Here is a 16,255-nt window from a genome sequence, read left to right on the forward strand (position 1 = left end):
TCCCGTCTCTACTAAAAATACAAAAATTAGCCGGGCGTGGTGTTACGTGCCTGTAATCCTAGTTACTTGGGAGGCTGAGGCAGGATAATCACTTGAACCTGAGAGGTGGAGGTTGCAGCAAGCCAAGATTGCGTCACTGCACTCCAACCTAGGCAGAGATTGCAGCAAGCCAAGATCACGCCATGGTACTCCAGCCTGGGCAATGGCCTGAGACTCTGTCTCAAAAAAAAAAAAAAAAAGAAAATACCGTTTTTGTGTATGTGAACCTCCTTTTAAAAAATAAGCATTTTGGGAGGCCAAGGCAGGCGGATCACAAGGTCAGGAGTTCGAGACCAGCCTGGCCAACATGGTGAAACCCCATCTCTACCAAAAAAAAAAAAAAAAAAAAAAAAAAAAAAATACAAAAATTAGCCAGGCCTGGTGGCATGCACCTGTAATCCCAGCTACTCAAGAGACTGAGGCAGGAGAATTGCTTGGACTCGGGAGGCGGAGGTTGCAGTGACTCGAGATCGCGCCACTGCACTCCAGCCTGGGTGATGGAGCAAGACTCCATCTCAAAAAAAATAAGTAAGCAATTCACATTAGCTATAAGGACAGGTTACTTAATTCCTCTGTGCCTTAATTTCCTCATGGCGATAATTACAGCTACCTTCGAGTTAATAATAACTACCATTTGAGGGCTTTTGTATGCCAGGCTCTGTACTAGTTTAATATGGTGTTGCTCACAACAATACCTCCAGAAAGGAGCTGTCATCCTCATTTTATAATTGGAAAAGTGAAGCTGTAAAAGGTTAAGTGTCCAAGGTTATACAGCTAGCATAAAACCAAGACAGCTTGACTTTGCAGCTTAAGCTCTTAACCACTATCAGTAGTTGTCAACTTTTAGAACAGTACAGCAGATAGTAAATGTTCAATTAATGGTAGTTATTATGATAGCTATTGTTATTTTTAAAATAAAATAGTTTAAGAATATTCAGGTCTCTTATTCTATGATTCCTAAAATATAAGTGGCAATGTTCTAAGCCCTTGGTGTTAACTATTTTTCAAGTATTATTTTTAAAAGTGAGGCAGTGTGCAGTGGCTCACACCTGTAATCCCAGCATTTTGGGAGGCCAAGACAGGAGGATCACTTGAGTCCAGGAGTTCAAGACCAGCCTGGGCAAGATGGTGAGACCCCACCTCTACAAAAAATAAAAAAAATTAGCTGGGCATGGTGGTAACACACACGCCTGTGGTCCCAGCTACACAGGAGGCTGAATGGCAGAATCACTTAAGCCCAGGAAGCCGAGGCTGCAGTGAGCTGTATTTGCACCACTGCACTCCAGCCTAGATGACATAGCAAGACCCTGTCTTAAAAAAAAAATTAAATTGAAAAAAAAAAAGACTGGAACTAGCAAGCATTTATTACTCCCAGACTATGTTTAGTGTTCCTGGGAAGCACTAGAGGAGATGCTATAATCGTTCAAGATGGTAAGCCAAAAGCAATCCTAGGCAGCATATAATTAGTTGTCAGAAGAATTCTCAGGCTGGGCAAGGTGGCTCACGCCTGTAATCCCAGTAATTTGGGAGGCCTAGGCAGGAGGATGGCTTGAGGCCAGGAGTTTGAGACCAGCCTGGGCAACATGGTAAAATCCTGTCTCTACAAAAAAACGCAAAAATTGGCTAAGTGTGGTGGCACATGCCTGTAGTCCCAGTTATTTGGGAGGCTGAGATGGGAGGATTGCCTTGAGCCCAGGAGTTGAAGGTTGCAGTGAGCCAAGATTGTGCCACTACACTCCAGCCTGGGTGACAAAGCGAGACTCTGTCTCAAAAAAAAAAAAATTCTCTACACAGAGGTCTTAGTAGGAGATCAGAAAAGAGAGGAATTACTTTAGGCTGGGAGAAGCTTTACTGAGGAAATGGAATTTGGATGAACCTTTTGGAATGGGTAAGATTTGGACAGAGTGAGAGGAGAGGAGAGAGAAAGACAAAGTTTTTTACGTAGAAGTTAATATAGTAGATTTCTGCTTCTAATAGTGTGTTTATCAAACCCATGGGTATTATTTTCTTAATTTCACATGTGGGGACATTGAAGCTCAGTAAAATTAAATACTTTTCTTAAGATCACAGTTAGTTAATATAAGTGATAGTGCCTGGATTTGGATCTAAATTTGTTGGACTCCAAAGCCCATGTTCACCTTTATATGCCCTATCCTTTGATTAGCAGTGAAATCTAAATTTTAATGTAAATTGAATAATAGATGCTTTCTTAGATGTTTGTCCATCATGCTACCTCAAAACTGAATGTCTTCCGATCAGGAATCTTGCTGCACTGAAACTGGGATAACACTCTCCATTCTGTAATGGTACTTTTTAAGATGGGGGGTGGGGCGGGGAGGCGGTTGATGAGCAACATACTTTGGAAAGACATTCATAAAGAATAGTGTGTTCTTGGTGCTGCTGTGTTGACACCTAATTAGAAGTCAATATTGCAAGCATAATGACCTAGCCAATTGCTGAACTCACTGCCCAAGTGACACAGTTAGAGTCCCCAGGTAGTAATGAAAGATAAGAGTATTATTTGCCTGCCCAGTGCCACATGGTCACAATGTTTACATTAGCACACAAATGCTGAAGTAGATTCTTCAGGGCTTGTATCTAAGCTGCTTCTGGCCTATGTGGCTAAGGTTAATATATCATAAAATTTGGTGTAAAACCCAATCTTTCTAACTACAAATGCATTTAGAGGAAAATTGACAGAAAATAGCTTTTCATTCCTGAAAAACAAAAGGTTTGGGCTTAGAGGGGCATGTGTGAAGGCAGATAAAGCATTTCTCCTCGTGCAGGGATTATATTAACTAGCTTCTTAGAAACCACAACCAAAATTATCCTGATATTTGAGTGTTCACTGTGCTATTTTTTGAATGATCTATTTTTCCTTCCTTTCTCTGTCTTTAATGAGTAGATAGAGTAATACCTTATCTTAGAAAGTGATTGGATTTTTTTCTGTGTATTATATCCATTTTGACTTGTATTTGGCCAATGATATGATATATTAAATAGCTTATATTTATCTGTGGGTGTTTCATATATATATTTCCTAACGCTGAGAATCACAAATAGCTGTGTAGAATGCTTCAACCAGCCTGATTACAGTGGATGTGCAATTGGATTGAGGAATGTGTACTCAGAGCTTATGATCACTGGCCTGGTTGAGTCTGGGTGATGCATGTGGCTTTCCAGGGATGCTGCTATTTACATCTGTTAATGGCCCTTCTTGATGGCCAGCTCCCCAATGAGGTGATACGCAGCAGCCTGGGGATGAGGGACCAAGGCTGCAGATGTGGCTGGGCTCCATTAGGCAGGACCAGGGATGCTCATCTGGTAGGTAGGCTTTGTGTTTGGTGGCGAGTGGTGGGGGCAAGGAGGGGGGCGAGAGACAGAAAGAAAGGGAGAAAAAAAGAATGGAAAACATTACTTATCCAGGTATAGGGGAAACAGACAGGCAGACATGAAAAACTATAGCTGTAACTAGAGTATGAGTGAATAGCATAGAAGAGAAATGGAACTAGCAAATATACAAGTAGAAGGATTGACTAGTTCTCATATAGAAGGGGATTAAAACAGAAGAGGTCTGTGAGAGTTTGGGAAGAGACATGTCACCTCTGCCTTTTAAGTCAATATCATTTATTTGTGTAGCTGGCCAGATGCTGCTGAACAGAGAGCAGAGATTTACATGTAGTGCAGCAAGAGATTAGTTCTTTCCATCCTTTGGTTTTTCTGGTGCTAGGAGAAAGCAAGAGATGCCCACAAGGATGCAATGTTGAGCATTGATAAATTCTAGCAGAAATGGAACATACCTGAAACAAATCAGTAAAGAGTGTTTCTGTTATTCCTATCAAATGCTAGAGGACAGTACAAGGAGCCTGGATCATGAAAAGTGTACAGTCTGTGAGAAGTGATCCTTTTTCTGCTTCCTTGTGTGTTAAAGATTTCTTGGAACAAATGTCAAAAAAGATGGAAATAGTGTCTGTGATAGTCCATTTGTGTTGCTATAAAGGAATACCTGAGGCTGGATAATTTATAAAGAAAAGATGTTTATTTTTGGCTCATGGTTCTGCAGGCTCTATAAGCATGGCAACTGCATCTGTTGGGCTTCTGCTAAGTGTCTCAGGAAGCTTATGATCTTGGAGGAAGGTGAAGGGGGAGCCAGCACATTACATGGTGAGAGAGGGAGCAAGAGAGAGGTGAGAGGGAGCAAGAGAGAGGTTGGGGGCAAGGTGCCACACTCTTTTTTTTTTAGCACCGTGACATTTTTGAGTTAATTTAAGCCACACCTGGGTGAGAGGGCCCTGCACCTAGAAAAAGGTGTTGGGACTCTTGGTGGTGAAGTATGGCTTATGCTAACCATGCAGGACCCCATGGGGCAGTGGGAACTTGATCTTGGAGTCATGGAACTGTTTGACCGCCAGCTGGCAGCACTTGCTGGCCGCAGTCTCCACCTTCATGATCTGGATGGAGTGGGCCTGTGTGTGATGCCAGGTGCCCATGTCTCACTAGCACTGGATGACAGCACCCATGGTGGTCAAGTCCTGATATCCAGTACAGGTTGTAGGTGCTGCTACGGGAGTCGTAGTGCAGCTAGATGCCAGATTTCTTCACCTGCAGGGGGGATTTCTCAAACACCTACCTACAGTAGACAATTTTCCCTGAAGACTCCTTATCTTCTTTAGCTGAGATACCAAGTACCAGAGATGGGACTTGGCAATGACATGATTAGGTGCAAAGATTCACATACCATAGAAGGCAGCATGTGGCATTTGGGGGTGGACAGGCAGCAACCCACCACCTTGTACTCTTTTAGTGTGCCCAAGGCATTCATAGCACTCTCTTCATGCTTGCTTTCACCCACAAAAGGCCACACTCTTTCAAACAACTAGATCTAGCATGAACTCACATCAGAGGGGAGCACCAAGCCATTCATGAGGGATCCACCCCATGACCCAAACACCTCACACCAGGCCCCACCTCTAATGTTAGGGATCATATTTCAACATGAGATTTAGAGAGGACAGACATCCAAACCATATCAGTGTCTTAGTATATACAGCAGTAAAATGAGAAATCTAGATTTAATCAACAGTGCCATGGCATTCTTCCACATGTATCCTGAGTGCATTTAGATTTTGGCTTTTCTGTCTTCTTTGAGCAGGCCCAAAGAAGGAATTGAGACAGTTTTGAAATACACAGTAGACCAGCTGTTCTCAGCATAATCTAGCAGTATACTAGAATGTCTTTTGTAGTTTCCCACAGGGAGTTTGGCTCTTTAGCAATGTGTATTTTACATAATGGCTGTGCCTAGGTATACTCTGATACCTTAAACGAACCTGAAAAAAATTCTGCCTGTAAGAAACTTCTGTTCATTTGTTTGTTTATGCCTTTCCAGATTGGCATGGTAGCTTGGAAAATGACCTTTAAAAGTCCTGAATATCCAGAAGGCCGAGATATCATTGTTATTGGCAATGACATCACATACCGAATTGGGTCCTTTGGGCCTCAAGAGGATTTGTTATTTCTCAGAGCTTCTGAACTTGCTAGGGCAGAAGGTATTCCACGCATCTATGTATCAGCCAACAGTGGAGCAAGAATCGGACTGGCAGAAGAAATTCGTCATATGTTTCATGTGGCCTGGGTAGATCCTGAGGATCCTTACAAGGTACACAATAAGAACATATACTACTTCAAGGTGCTATATGGTTATGCTACATGTGTAGAGAGGTGGGGGAAGGGTAGAGGTTTAAGTTCAAAAATCACCACTTATGGTAAAAATTAAATATAAACAAAATTATTTGTGAAAATTCCTTAAGACACCATATTAGAGACAAATTATTTCTCAGTATGTTCACTTGGTTTTTCTTCCATCTATAAAACAGGTTGCTGTTTCTTTGGTTGAGCACTAGATGAAATAGTAGGTATGCATTTAGTGTGAGACATGCTAAATCAAAAATATATATCTTTAAACTATTTCATTGTGGCCTCCAGGACTTATGGTCAATCATCAACAAAATCCCTTACCTCCTCATCTTCTGCTCCAACCTCCTTGTTCACCATGAGATCTGTCTCTCCTCTAAAGATATTGCTTCCCCTGTAGCCCTCTGAAGTACTGATTTCTGTCTTTCTTTTGTACCACTGAGCCTGGAAGGGGAATATTGTCCTCCTTGATCCTCATTGCTGCTTCCAGACACCTCTCCCTTCTCTCTGAAAAAATCCCATCTTTGAATCTCATGTCATCAGACTGTGCCATACCCTCACTGCTCCTTGTGTTTCCTGATCCTTTGGTCACTCCCTCTCATTCTTTGCATCTTTTAGTTCCTGGCACATTGTCACTCTGTCCATTACTAATAGTCATGTGATAATTCTTGGTGATTGCTATATCCACGTAGATGATCCTTCCCATAATCTGGCCTCTTGGATTCTTGACTTCTTTTCTTCTAGTGGTTCTATCCTATGACCTAGCTCAGCCTCTCATTCCCCATAATCTCAATTTCAAGTATCTCTTTCTTTGCTACCCCCTCCATCCTCTCTTTCCAGCTCCCTATCTCTAGTCCAACAATCCTTTGAAATCATCATCAGTACCATTGAGTTGAACTCACCTGTTTATCCTCCCACCTTTCTTCTGTTCTTCACTCCCTCCTTACACCTCATTTCATTCCTATCTGGCTTAAACTCCAAGGTCAGTCCTTGATTAATCATTGTAATCACCATCTTTTCTGCACCTTCAACTTTCTCTCTCAACTTGCTTCAACTTGCTTCTCTCTTCACTCTGCTTACTCTGTGCTTTTACAGAGTGTTTAAATCCAACTCTCTCCATTCTGCTCCCATGCCTACACCTGCCCAGCTGAACTTTGATGGAGAAAAAAACAGTTCTGTTGACTGATCTTACTTTAAATTCAAGCTTAGCAACCTCCTGGATGACGGTTTCACATCTCTGCCCTCAAACCTCTAACACCCACTTCCCTCTCCCCACTCTTAGCTGATATCATCAGACTTTGCTTCCCAATTTTCAAGAAAAGAGAAACAATGAGAAGAGAGCTTCTACAAGCTCCCATGTACCTGCATCCATTGCGCCCTTACTCTTCACCTTCTCTTCTACACTTTGAATGAACAGTTCCTACTTCTGTCTGAAGCCAATCCCTCCTCTTGTACACTTGATCTCCTTTCTTGCTAACTTAAGTGTATGATCAACACTTCTTCATGCTCTTTTGTGCCTCAGCACTTTTTCCCTCTGTACTGTATCAGCCCTTTTAGCATACAAACACCCCTCCAGTCACTATCCCTCCCCTCCTTCCCTTTACAGGAAAATTTTTTTAAAGGAGTTGTTCTTGCTGTCTCCAGATGTTCTTCTCCCATTCCCTCTTGAACCCACTTCACTTGAGCTTGCACCCTTACCATTCCACTGAAGCTGCTTTTGTCAGGGTCACCAGTGATTCCATATTACTGAATTCTATGGTGAATTCTCAGTCCTCACCTTAGTTATTTGACAATAGCATTAGCATTTGACACAGTTGGTCATTCCTTCATCCTTGAAATACTTTCTTCTGTTGGCTTCCAAGAGCCCAAAGTCTCCTTTTTATCTTCCTGCATTCGTGGCTCCTCTTTCTCAGTTTCCTTTGCTGCCTTTCACATCTTTAAATGTAAGAGTATTTCAGGAGATGATGGAAATATTCTACATTTTGATTGTGGTGGTGGCTACCTAAGTACATACATTTGTCATAACTCATCAAATTATAACACTTAAAACTGATGAATTTTATTGCATGTAAATTATATTTCAATAAAGTTCATAGAAAAACTTTATTAAAGTATGGGAATTGATCCAGTACAGGGGTTTTTCTGGGGCTGATGAAAATATTCTGGAATTAGTGGTAATGGTTGCACAACATCTGAATATACTAAAGTCTACTGAGTTATACATTTCAAAATGGTGAATTTTGTCTGGATGCAGTAACCCAGCACTTTGGGAGGCTGAGGCAGGCAGATCACTTGAGGCCAGGAGTTCGAGATCAGCCTGGCTAGCATAGCGAAATACCATCTCTACTAAAATATAAAAAATTAGCTGGTCATGGTAGCACACGTCTGTAATCCCAGCTATTCAGGAGGTAGAGAGGCACGAGAACTGCTTGAATGCGGGAGGCAGAGGTTGCAGTGAGCCGGGATCGTGCCATTGTACTCAGCCTGGGTGACAGAGTGAGACTCAAAAAAAACTTTAAAAACCAAAATGTTGAATTTTATGTTATATTAATTTTATCTCTTTTTTTTTTTTTGAGAGACAGGGTCTAGCTCTGTCACCCAGGCTGGAGTGCAGTGGCACATTCATAGCCTACTGCATCTGCCAACTCCTGGGCTCAAGTGATCCTCCCACCTCCACCTCTCAAGTAGCTGGGACTACAGGCACACACCACTATAACCAGCTAATTTTTTTATTTTTCATAAAGACAAGGTTTTGCTATGTTGCCCAGACTTGTCTCAAACTCCTGGCCTCAAGTAATCCTCCCACCTTGGCCTGCCCAAGTGCTGAGATTATAGGCATTAACCACTGTGCCTGGCCAGTTTTTTTGATTATAAAAAAATGTGAATGGAGACATGTCAGGAGCACAGAGGCTGCAGCAGGACCAAGAAGTTCTGGACTCCCCATTCTCAACCCCACTAGGACCCAATGCCCTCTCACCTGGTGGTTTGGCAAGACAGCCAATATAGAAAGTAGGGTAGAAGGAAAAAAGTGATTCAAGGGCTTTGTCCCTGGACTACTCCTCTTTTCCTATTCACCTTCCCTTGGTGATCTCATCCTGGTTTTTTATTTTGTTTTGTTTTTTTGAGACAGGTTCTCACTCTGTTGCCCAGGCTGGTGTGCCGTGGTGCGATTATGGCTCAATGCAACCTCTGCCTCCTGGGTTGAAGCAATTTTCCAGCCTCACCCTCCTGAGTAACTGGGACTATAGCCATGCACCAGCATGCCCGGCTAATTTTTTTGTTTTTTGTAGAGATGGGGTTTCTCCACGTTGCCCAGGCTGGTCTCGAATTCCTGAGCTCAAAGTGATCCGCCCGTCTTGGCCTCCCAAAGTGCAGGAATTAGAGGTGTGAACCACCGCACCCAGCCTCATCCAGTCTTTTAAAGCTTTAAGTTTCATGTACAAGCTGATAAACTTGCAAATTTATATCTTACCCCTGAACACAAGATTCATATATCCAGACTCAACATCTCTGCTTACATCTGCCTAAATGTCTGCCTAAATGGTAGCTTCTCATCTTCCTTTAATGTGTTCTTCCCACAGTCTTCTGTCTCAACAGATGGTACCTCTATTGTTTCATTTGTTCAAGTAAAAGACCTTGGAGTTATTCTTGACTTCTGTCTTTCTTGCACACCCCACATTCACTTCCATACCCCATTCATCCATCTAAACAGTAAATCATGTTTGCATCCCTACCTTAAAATATATCCAGAATCTGAGTACTTCTAACCAATTCCACTGCTACTTACTAGCAGTAGCAGTAGTCTAACTCTTCTTACGTGCATATTGCAGTACCCTCCTAATTGGTCTTCCTGCCTCTGGCCTTGCTCCCAGCCCCACCAAGGTCTGTTCTCAACGGAATGTAGAATGAGGCCATGTGTGGTGGCTCATGCTCATGCCTGTAATCCCAGCACTTTGGGAGGCTGAGGCAGATGGATCAGCTTGAGGTCAGGAGTTCGAGAATAGCCTGGCCAACTTGGTGAAACCCTCTCTCTACTAAAAATATAAAAATTAGCTGGGCATTGTGACGGATGCCTGTAATCCCAGCTACTTGGGAGGCTGAGGTGGAAGAATTACTTTAGCCCAGGAGGCAGAGGTTGCAGTGAGTCAAGGTCGCACCACAGCACTCCTGCCTGGGTGACAGAAGGAGACTGCTCAAAAAAAAAAAAAAAAAGTAGAATGATCTAGTTAAAATATAAATCAGATCACAAAATTTTTCTCTGCTTAAAACCCTTTAATAGCTTCCCAATTCTTTCAAGTAAAAGCCAAAGATCATATGGTTGCCTACAAGGCCTTACATAGATTGGCTTTCCAGTACCACTCTGCCCTCATTTCTTGCTACAGCCTCCCCCAACCTTTCCACACATTGGCTCTACCCGACTCTGCTTTCTTAAACTGCGAAGCACATTGTGCCTCAGTGCATTTGTACTTGCTCTTTCTTCCACCTAGAATGCTTTTTCCTCAGATATCCTCATGTCTTATAGCCTCAGCTCCTTTAGGTCTTTACTCAAATGACACTTTTCAATGAGGCTTTCCTTGGTTATTTTTTCTAAAAGTTCGACTGTGTACCTTCTCTTTCATTTTGTTTTCCTTAAACATTATTCCCACTCACATTATACATTTTACTTATTTTGTGTATTTCCTGACTTTCCCAGTAGGAGGTACGTTTCATAAGGGTAGGAATTCTTGTCTATTTTTGTTAATTCCTGTTTTTCCAGTGCCTGGAATAGTACCTTGTACATAATAGGCACTCAGTAAATGTGTACTGACTGACATACTAATGACACTCAGTGCTATCAGGCATTCTCGACACAAATCATGCAAGACCAATTGCAGATTTATGTCTTTTCCATGTTGTGCTCACTGTGGGACATACATTTATTGAGTTAAATGGTGGGCATAATTTCTCATAGTATTTAAAATGCTTCCCTGTGTTTACTTATTTTTTTGACTGAGTGACTAATTCACTTAAGTTAAACACATATACCATGTACCTCTACTTTGTATGTGGCTGTGTGTATAGATACATATAAATCAATTATGAAATGTTAGTATAATTGTTTACATGTAAATGGGCATTAGGAGTTGTTTATTGAAAAAACAAAAGATCTGAGTTCAGTGTTCACTATTAGCACTGTATAGACTTCTGATTTTAATATCGAATCTCCTAGATTTGCGGTTTTCTCTTATCCCTTGCTTGTATTTATTTTGATGATCCTGTGGATTTGAGAGAGTGAAAAATAGTAATTCACACAATTCTTTAATTGCATGTTGATATCTTTAATAGAGATGTCACTAAAGATCAGAAAATGACTCTTTAACCCTGTTGAAAATGAAATGAGGCCGGGAGCAGTGGCTCACGCCTTTAATCCCAGCACTTTGGGAGGCCGAGGCGGGCAGATCGCGAGGTCAGGAGATTGAGACCATCCTGGCTAACACAGTGAAACCCTGTCTCTACTAAAAATACAAAAAATTAGCCAGGCGAGGTGGTGGGTGCCTGTAGTCCCAGCTACTTGGGAGGCTGAGGCAGGAGAATGGTGTGAACCAGGGAGGCGGAACTTGCAGTGAGCTGAGATCACGCCACTGCACTTCAGCCTGGGCGACAGAGTGACTCTGTCTCAACCAAAAAAAAAAGAAAGAAAGTGAAATGAATGGAATATACTTGGAATTGCAGCTAGAAGGTATCTTGTTTCAAGGACAGTTAGTGAGTGAAAAAATAGGCACTTCATCTTTCAAAGGAGGACTGTCTGTGCTAGTATTCTATTAGACAGTAAACCTAAGAAGTGATGTGGCAATTTAAAGCTAGCTGTGGAACAAGCTTCATTATGTATGCTTTGCTGTATCTTCTGATTATATGACAATGGCAAATAATGAGTTAAAAACTATTTGTGCTACACAGGGATACAGGTATTTGTATCTGACCCCTCAAGATTATAAGAGAGTCAGTGCTCTCAACTCTGTCCATTGTGAACACGTGGAGGATGAAGGAGAATCCAGGTAGGTATATATGTATTGGAATAATTTGTTCATGACTAAAGAAAGGAGAATATGGTATTTTTTTCCATATTGTACGGCTGTTCATAACCTTGAAGAACATTGAAGATGACATAATCTAGATGTTTTAGGTTTATATCCAGCTCTACCACTTATTAGCTGAAGAACCTTGGGTTATTGATTGAAATTTTTAAATTTATAATACTTAATTCCTTTTAGAAAAACTGAAACATGTAAACAATTATGAAGAAAAAAAAAATTAGTCACAATCCCACCTTCAGGCCACGATTATGAATTTATGTTATACACTTGCTGTCTTTTCTATAGACATATCTTTTTTCTATGTGATTGAGATTATAACAAGAATTTCTTTTATAATTTATCCTTTTTGCTAAAAACTATTTTTGGGGAAATTTCATGTATTCTTAAAACGTTATTTAAGAATATGATGCTTAATGGCTACATAGTATTTTATTATAATAAATATATTTGAACATTCAGACTATTTCTAATTTTTCATATCCCTGGGCTGAACCCCCTTAAGGGACATTTATATAAGTTTCATATAAACTTTTAGGAATTAAAAGCTCTGATCATCCCTTTTTGGTTAATTTCTAGAAGTGAAATTGCAGGTCAAAAAGTCAATTTTTAAGGGTTTTAAAAAATAATTTTAAATTGCCTTCCCAAGATTTGCATTTCTGTCAGCAGTGTAGAATAGGATTTGTTTCCCTCTTTAATTTTTCTTCACCCCTGCCAACATTGATTATTGTGCGTTAATACAATTGAATAAAAATGGCAATTGTTATTTTAACTTGTATTTTTGACTCCCAGAGAAGTTGAACGTTTCTATATAATCTATCTGCAAGTATTTTTAAGAATGTTAATTGCTCGGCCAGGTGCAGTGTTTCACGCCTGTAATCCCAGCACTTTGGGAGGCCGAGGCAGGCAGATCACTTCAGGTCAGGAGTGCAAAACCAGCCTGGCCAACATGGAGAAACCCCATCCCTACTAAAAATACACAAATTAGCCGGGCCTGGTGGCGCTTGCCTGTAGTCCCAGCTACTTGGGAGGCTGAGGCAGGACAATCACTTGAACCCGGAAGGTGGAGGTTGCAGTGAGCCGAGATGACACCACTGTACTCCAGCCTGGGTGACAGAACAAGACTCCATCTCAAAAAAAAGAAAAAAAAAAAGGTTAATTGCCCTAATACTATTTACTGAAAATTTACTCTTTTGTGTTTTTTTGTTCTGTCTGTCTGCTCTTGGGCTAATACCACAGTATTTAAACTATTCTAGTGAGGCAAATTTTCTCACATTTTAATTTTTCCTCAAGTATTATTGGCTACTTTTGCTTTTTTTTAATGTAGAGGGTTTTTGTTTTTAGAGACAGGGTTTCACTCTGTTGCCCAGGCTGGGATGCAGTGGTGTGATCATATGTCACTAAACCCTCAAACTCCTGAGCTTCAGAGATTGTCCCATGTCAGTCTCCCAAGTAGCTGGGACTATAGACAGGTGCCATCATGCCCAACTAATTATTTTTTTAATTTTAGAGATAGAGTCTTGCTAGGTTCCCCAGGCTGGTCTCAAACTCCTGACCTCAAATAATCCTCCCACCTCAACCTCTCAAGTAGCTGGGATTACAGGTGCAAGCCACTGTGTTTGGCTAGAGGCTCATGTTTTTCTAATTCCAAAAAAGTTTCCATAATGATTTTGATTCAGATTGCATTGAGTTTACACATTAATTTTAGAACTGACATCTTCGTAATACCAACTTTCCCCAAAAAGAAACAGGGTATGTTTTTCCATTTATATGAGTGGTTTTTTGTTTTGTTTTGTTTTTACGTTTTGTAGTTTTCTTCATATAGGTTTTGCCAGAGGTTCCCAAACTTTCTTGGTTCATGGCATCCTTAGTGTCTCAGTAATTTTTTCATAGCACCCCTAGGCTATAAGATATACTTAATATTTCTGCTTATTAGGTAGTTAAACAATAAGTATTTCTGTCCTAAGAACTTAATAATCATTTGAAAAAATTATATACATAAATTGAAAAAATTTATTCTTAAATAATTAACAGTTACTTACTAATGAGATATTTGTGTCTGCATAACATCTCAAACCTTGGAATCAGCTTGGATATAGCCACCCACATTTCTTGTTCTTCATTGAGTTTTCACAGAAACTTCAAAAATCTAGCTTGCAAAGACAGGACATTTTCAAAAGGAATGTAGCACTATTCTAATGTTAGTGAACTACTATGAACTATCTAAAGCTAGTAGTTCATATAGGGTCACAGATATCACATATAATAGTGCTTCTCTCAAAAATTTAAAATATCTTGCAGTGCTTCTGGGAGTTCATCATGGTGCCCTGGGACACAATATAGTTACAGTGAGCTTCTGCCAGTTTCTTCATGCTTATTTCTAAATATTTTGCATTTTTTCTTGCTACTCTGAATGGGATTTTCCCCTATGATATTTTTTAACTCTTCATTTCTGGAATCTATGAATATTGAATTTGTTACAGGCAAGTCTGGCTGGGTCCTTGAATATTTATGACTATATGGACCTTATACAAACAGGCACACACACACATATACAATTAATGTAGTTAATTAACCCCCTTAAGGGACAGTAGCCTCATTTCTGACATAACTTTAGGATACAGTCTAGATACAGAACAAAAGGAAGAACTAGGAAATTATTGGATATTAGGAGAGGCTAAAAATAGAAAGGCAGCAGAATCTGGGAAGCAGAGATGCAAAGTCACAGACCAACAGCAAGGGCAAAGAAAAAGAATTGATGGAGGGCTGGAAATGAAGAAGGGAGCAGGAAAATGTGGGGGCAGGAGAAAGTATTTTAAGAGCCACTATGGGGTACTTATTTATTATTTCAATTTATAAAACTGCCCACTGCCAAGCCTTCTGGGTACACGTGGAACAATAAATAATATATGCCCATCTCTACTTCCAACTTTGTATTTTTCCTTTCTTTTATTAGTTGCATTCCCCATCTCCCATTTCCCATTATCAGCTATCATTCCTAATCCCCTGCCAGGAAGAGAGATGAGTGACTCCCACTAGATCCACAGGATGCTTTCTGGACAACTTGGTCAGCATTTCACTTCTACACACATTCTACCTGCCCCTCCAGAGGACATATCCAGGGACCCTTGTGTATATACTTGATATTTATGAAGGAATACGAATGGGAGTTCAGTAATTTGACCTTTGCTTCATCCTACCTTAGAAGAGGATTTTTGACTTGAGAAACTAAGCTGAGCATTCTCACTACCGCTCTGTTTGGATATTCTCTTCCTACGTAAAATTGTCTAAAATTGTTGATATGATGCCTATTGCTCATTATAGAGATATACATTGACCTTGTTTTTAAGAAACTTGTTCTAGAAAATAAGAGAGGGCATCTAAAATCTGAAGGCCATCTATAACATCAAACCTTTTCCTTGTTTGCTTTAGTTTAACTTTCTTGTCAACCCTTAGAGGTAGATATTATTATTCCCATTTTGTAGAAGTTATTATTATTTCTAGAGTCACACTCCTGTGTGTATCAGAGCAAGGATTTAAATCTGTCCACTTGGCCGGGCACAGTGGCTCACACCTGTAATCCCAGCACTTTGGGAGGCCGAGGCGGGTGGATCACGAGGTCAAGAGATCGAGACCATCCTGGCCAACACTGTGAAACCCCGTCCCTACTAAAAATACAAAAATTAGCCGGGCATGGTGGCGGGCGCCTGTAGTCCCAGCTACTCAGGAGGCTGAGGCAGGAGAATGGTGTGAACCCGGGAGGCAGAGCTTGCAGTGAGCCGAGATTGCGCCACTGCACTCCAGCCTGCCAATAGAGCGAGACTCCACCTCAAAAAAAAAAAAAAAGTGTATCTGCTTAATTCCAGATTTTGCTCTTTCTATTAAACCATGTTGCTTCCAGGTAAAATAGGCACCAAGCTAAGAAGGAAAGACTTATGAATGAAGAGTATAAAAGGAAGCACATAAAGCCCTGGGATTAAATATAAGCTTTCAATACACTTTTAGCAGCTTTTTGATGGTGATTATTCTTTTAATGGCTTGTTGTTACTGTGTTTGACATTCATAATTTGACATGGCCATATCCAATAGGTACAAGATAACAGATATTATTGGGAAAGAAGAGGGAATTGGACCTGAGAACCTTCGAGGTTCTGGAATGATTGCTGGAGAATCCTCATTGGCCTATAATGAGATCATTACCATCAGCCTGGTAAATCTTTCTAGAATGTGAAATTTTTGAAGAGCTGGCTGTGTGGCTAGGTTTATTTTTTCTCTTATCACTGCTATTCAGTCCCAAATGAGAGCATTTCTTGAAGATTGTATGTCTGTAATTATATTTTAATCACACATGATAATAGGAAGATAGGATAATATAAATAACTGAATTTTTCAAATAAACCCAGCACTTTGTTTTAGCTTTTAGTTTAACTTCTTTTTATTTTCTTTCTTTCTTT

At 40.5% G+C, this 16,255-nt stretch overlaps 1 protein-coding gene and 1 pseudogene across 14 annotated transcripts in view; one reads left to right on the plus strand and one right to left on the minus strand.

Annotated features, from left to right (window-relative positions):
• ACACA (acetyl-CoA carboxylase alpha) overlaps positions 1-16,255 on the plus strand; it is a 335,341-nt gene that overhangs the window by 253,204 nt on the left and 65,882 nt on the right. For all 14 annotated transcript variants that reach the window (XM_024234623.3, XM_054536750.2, XM_054536755.2 and 11 more), the window contains 3 exons: positions 5,426-5,695; positions 11,668-11,765; positions 15,891-16,011. In XM_024234623.3, coding sequence (XP_024090391.1) covers positions 5,426-5,695; positions 11,668-11,765; positions 15,891-16,011 — 489 coding nt within the window. The remainder of the gene's footprint in view (positions 1-5,425; positions 5,696-11,667; positions 11,766-15,890; positions 16,012-16,255) is intronic.
• LOC103892820 (large ribosomal subunit protein eL20-like) lies at positions 4,338-4,881 on the minus strand (annotated as a pseudogene).

The sequence above is a fragment of the Pongo abelii genome, chromosome 19, assembly GCF_028885655.2.
Source record: "Pongo abelii isolate AG06213 chromosome 19, NHGRI_mPonAbe1-v2.0_pri, whole genome shotgun sequence".
Lineage (NCBI taxonomy): Eukaryota > Metazoa > Chordata > Mammalia > Primates > Hominidae > Pongo > Pongo abelii.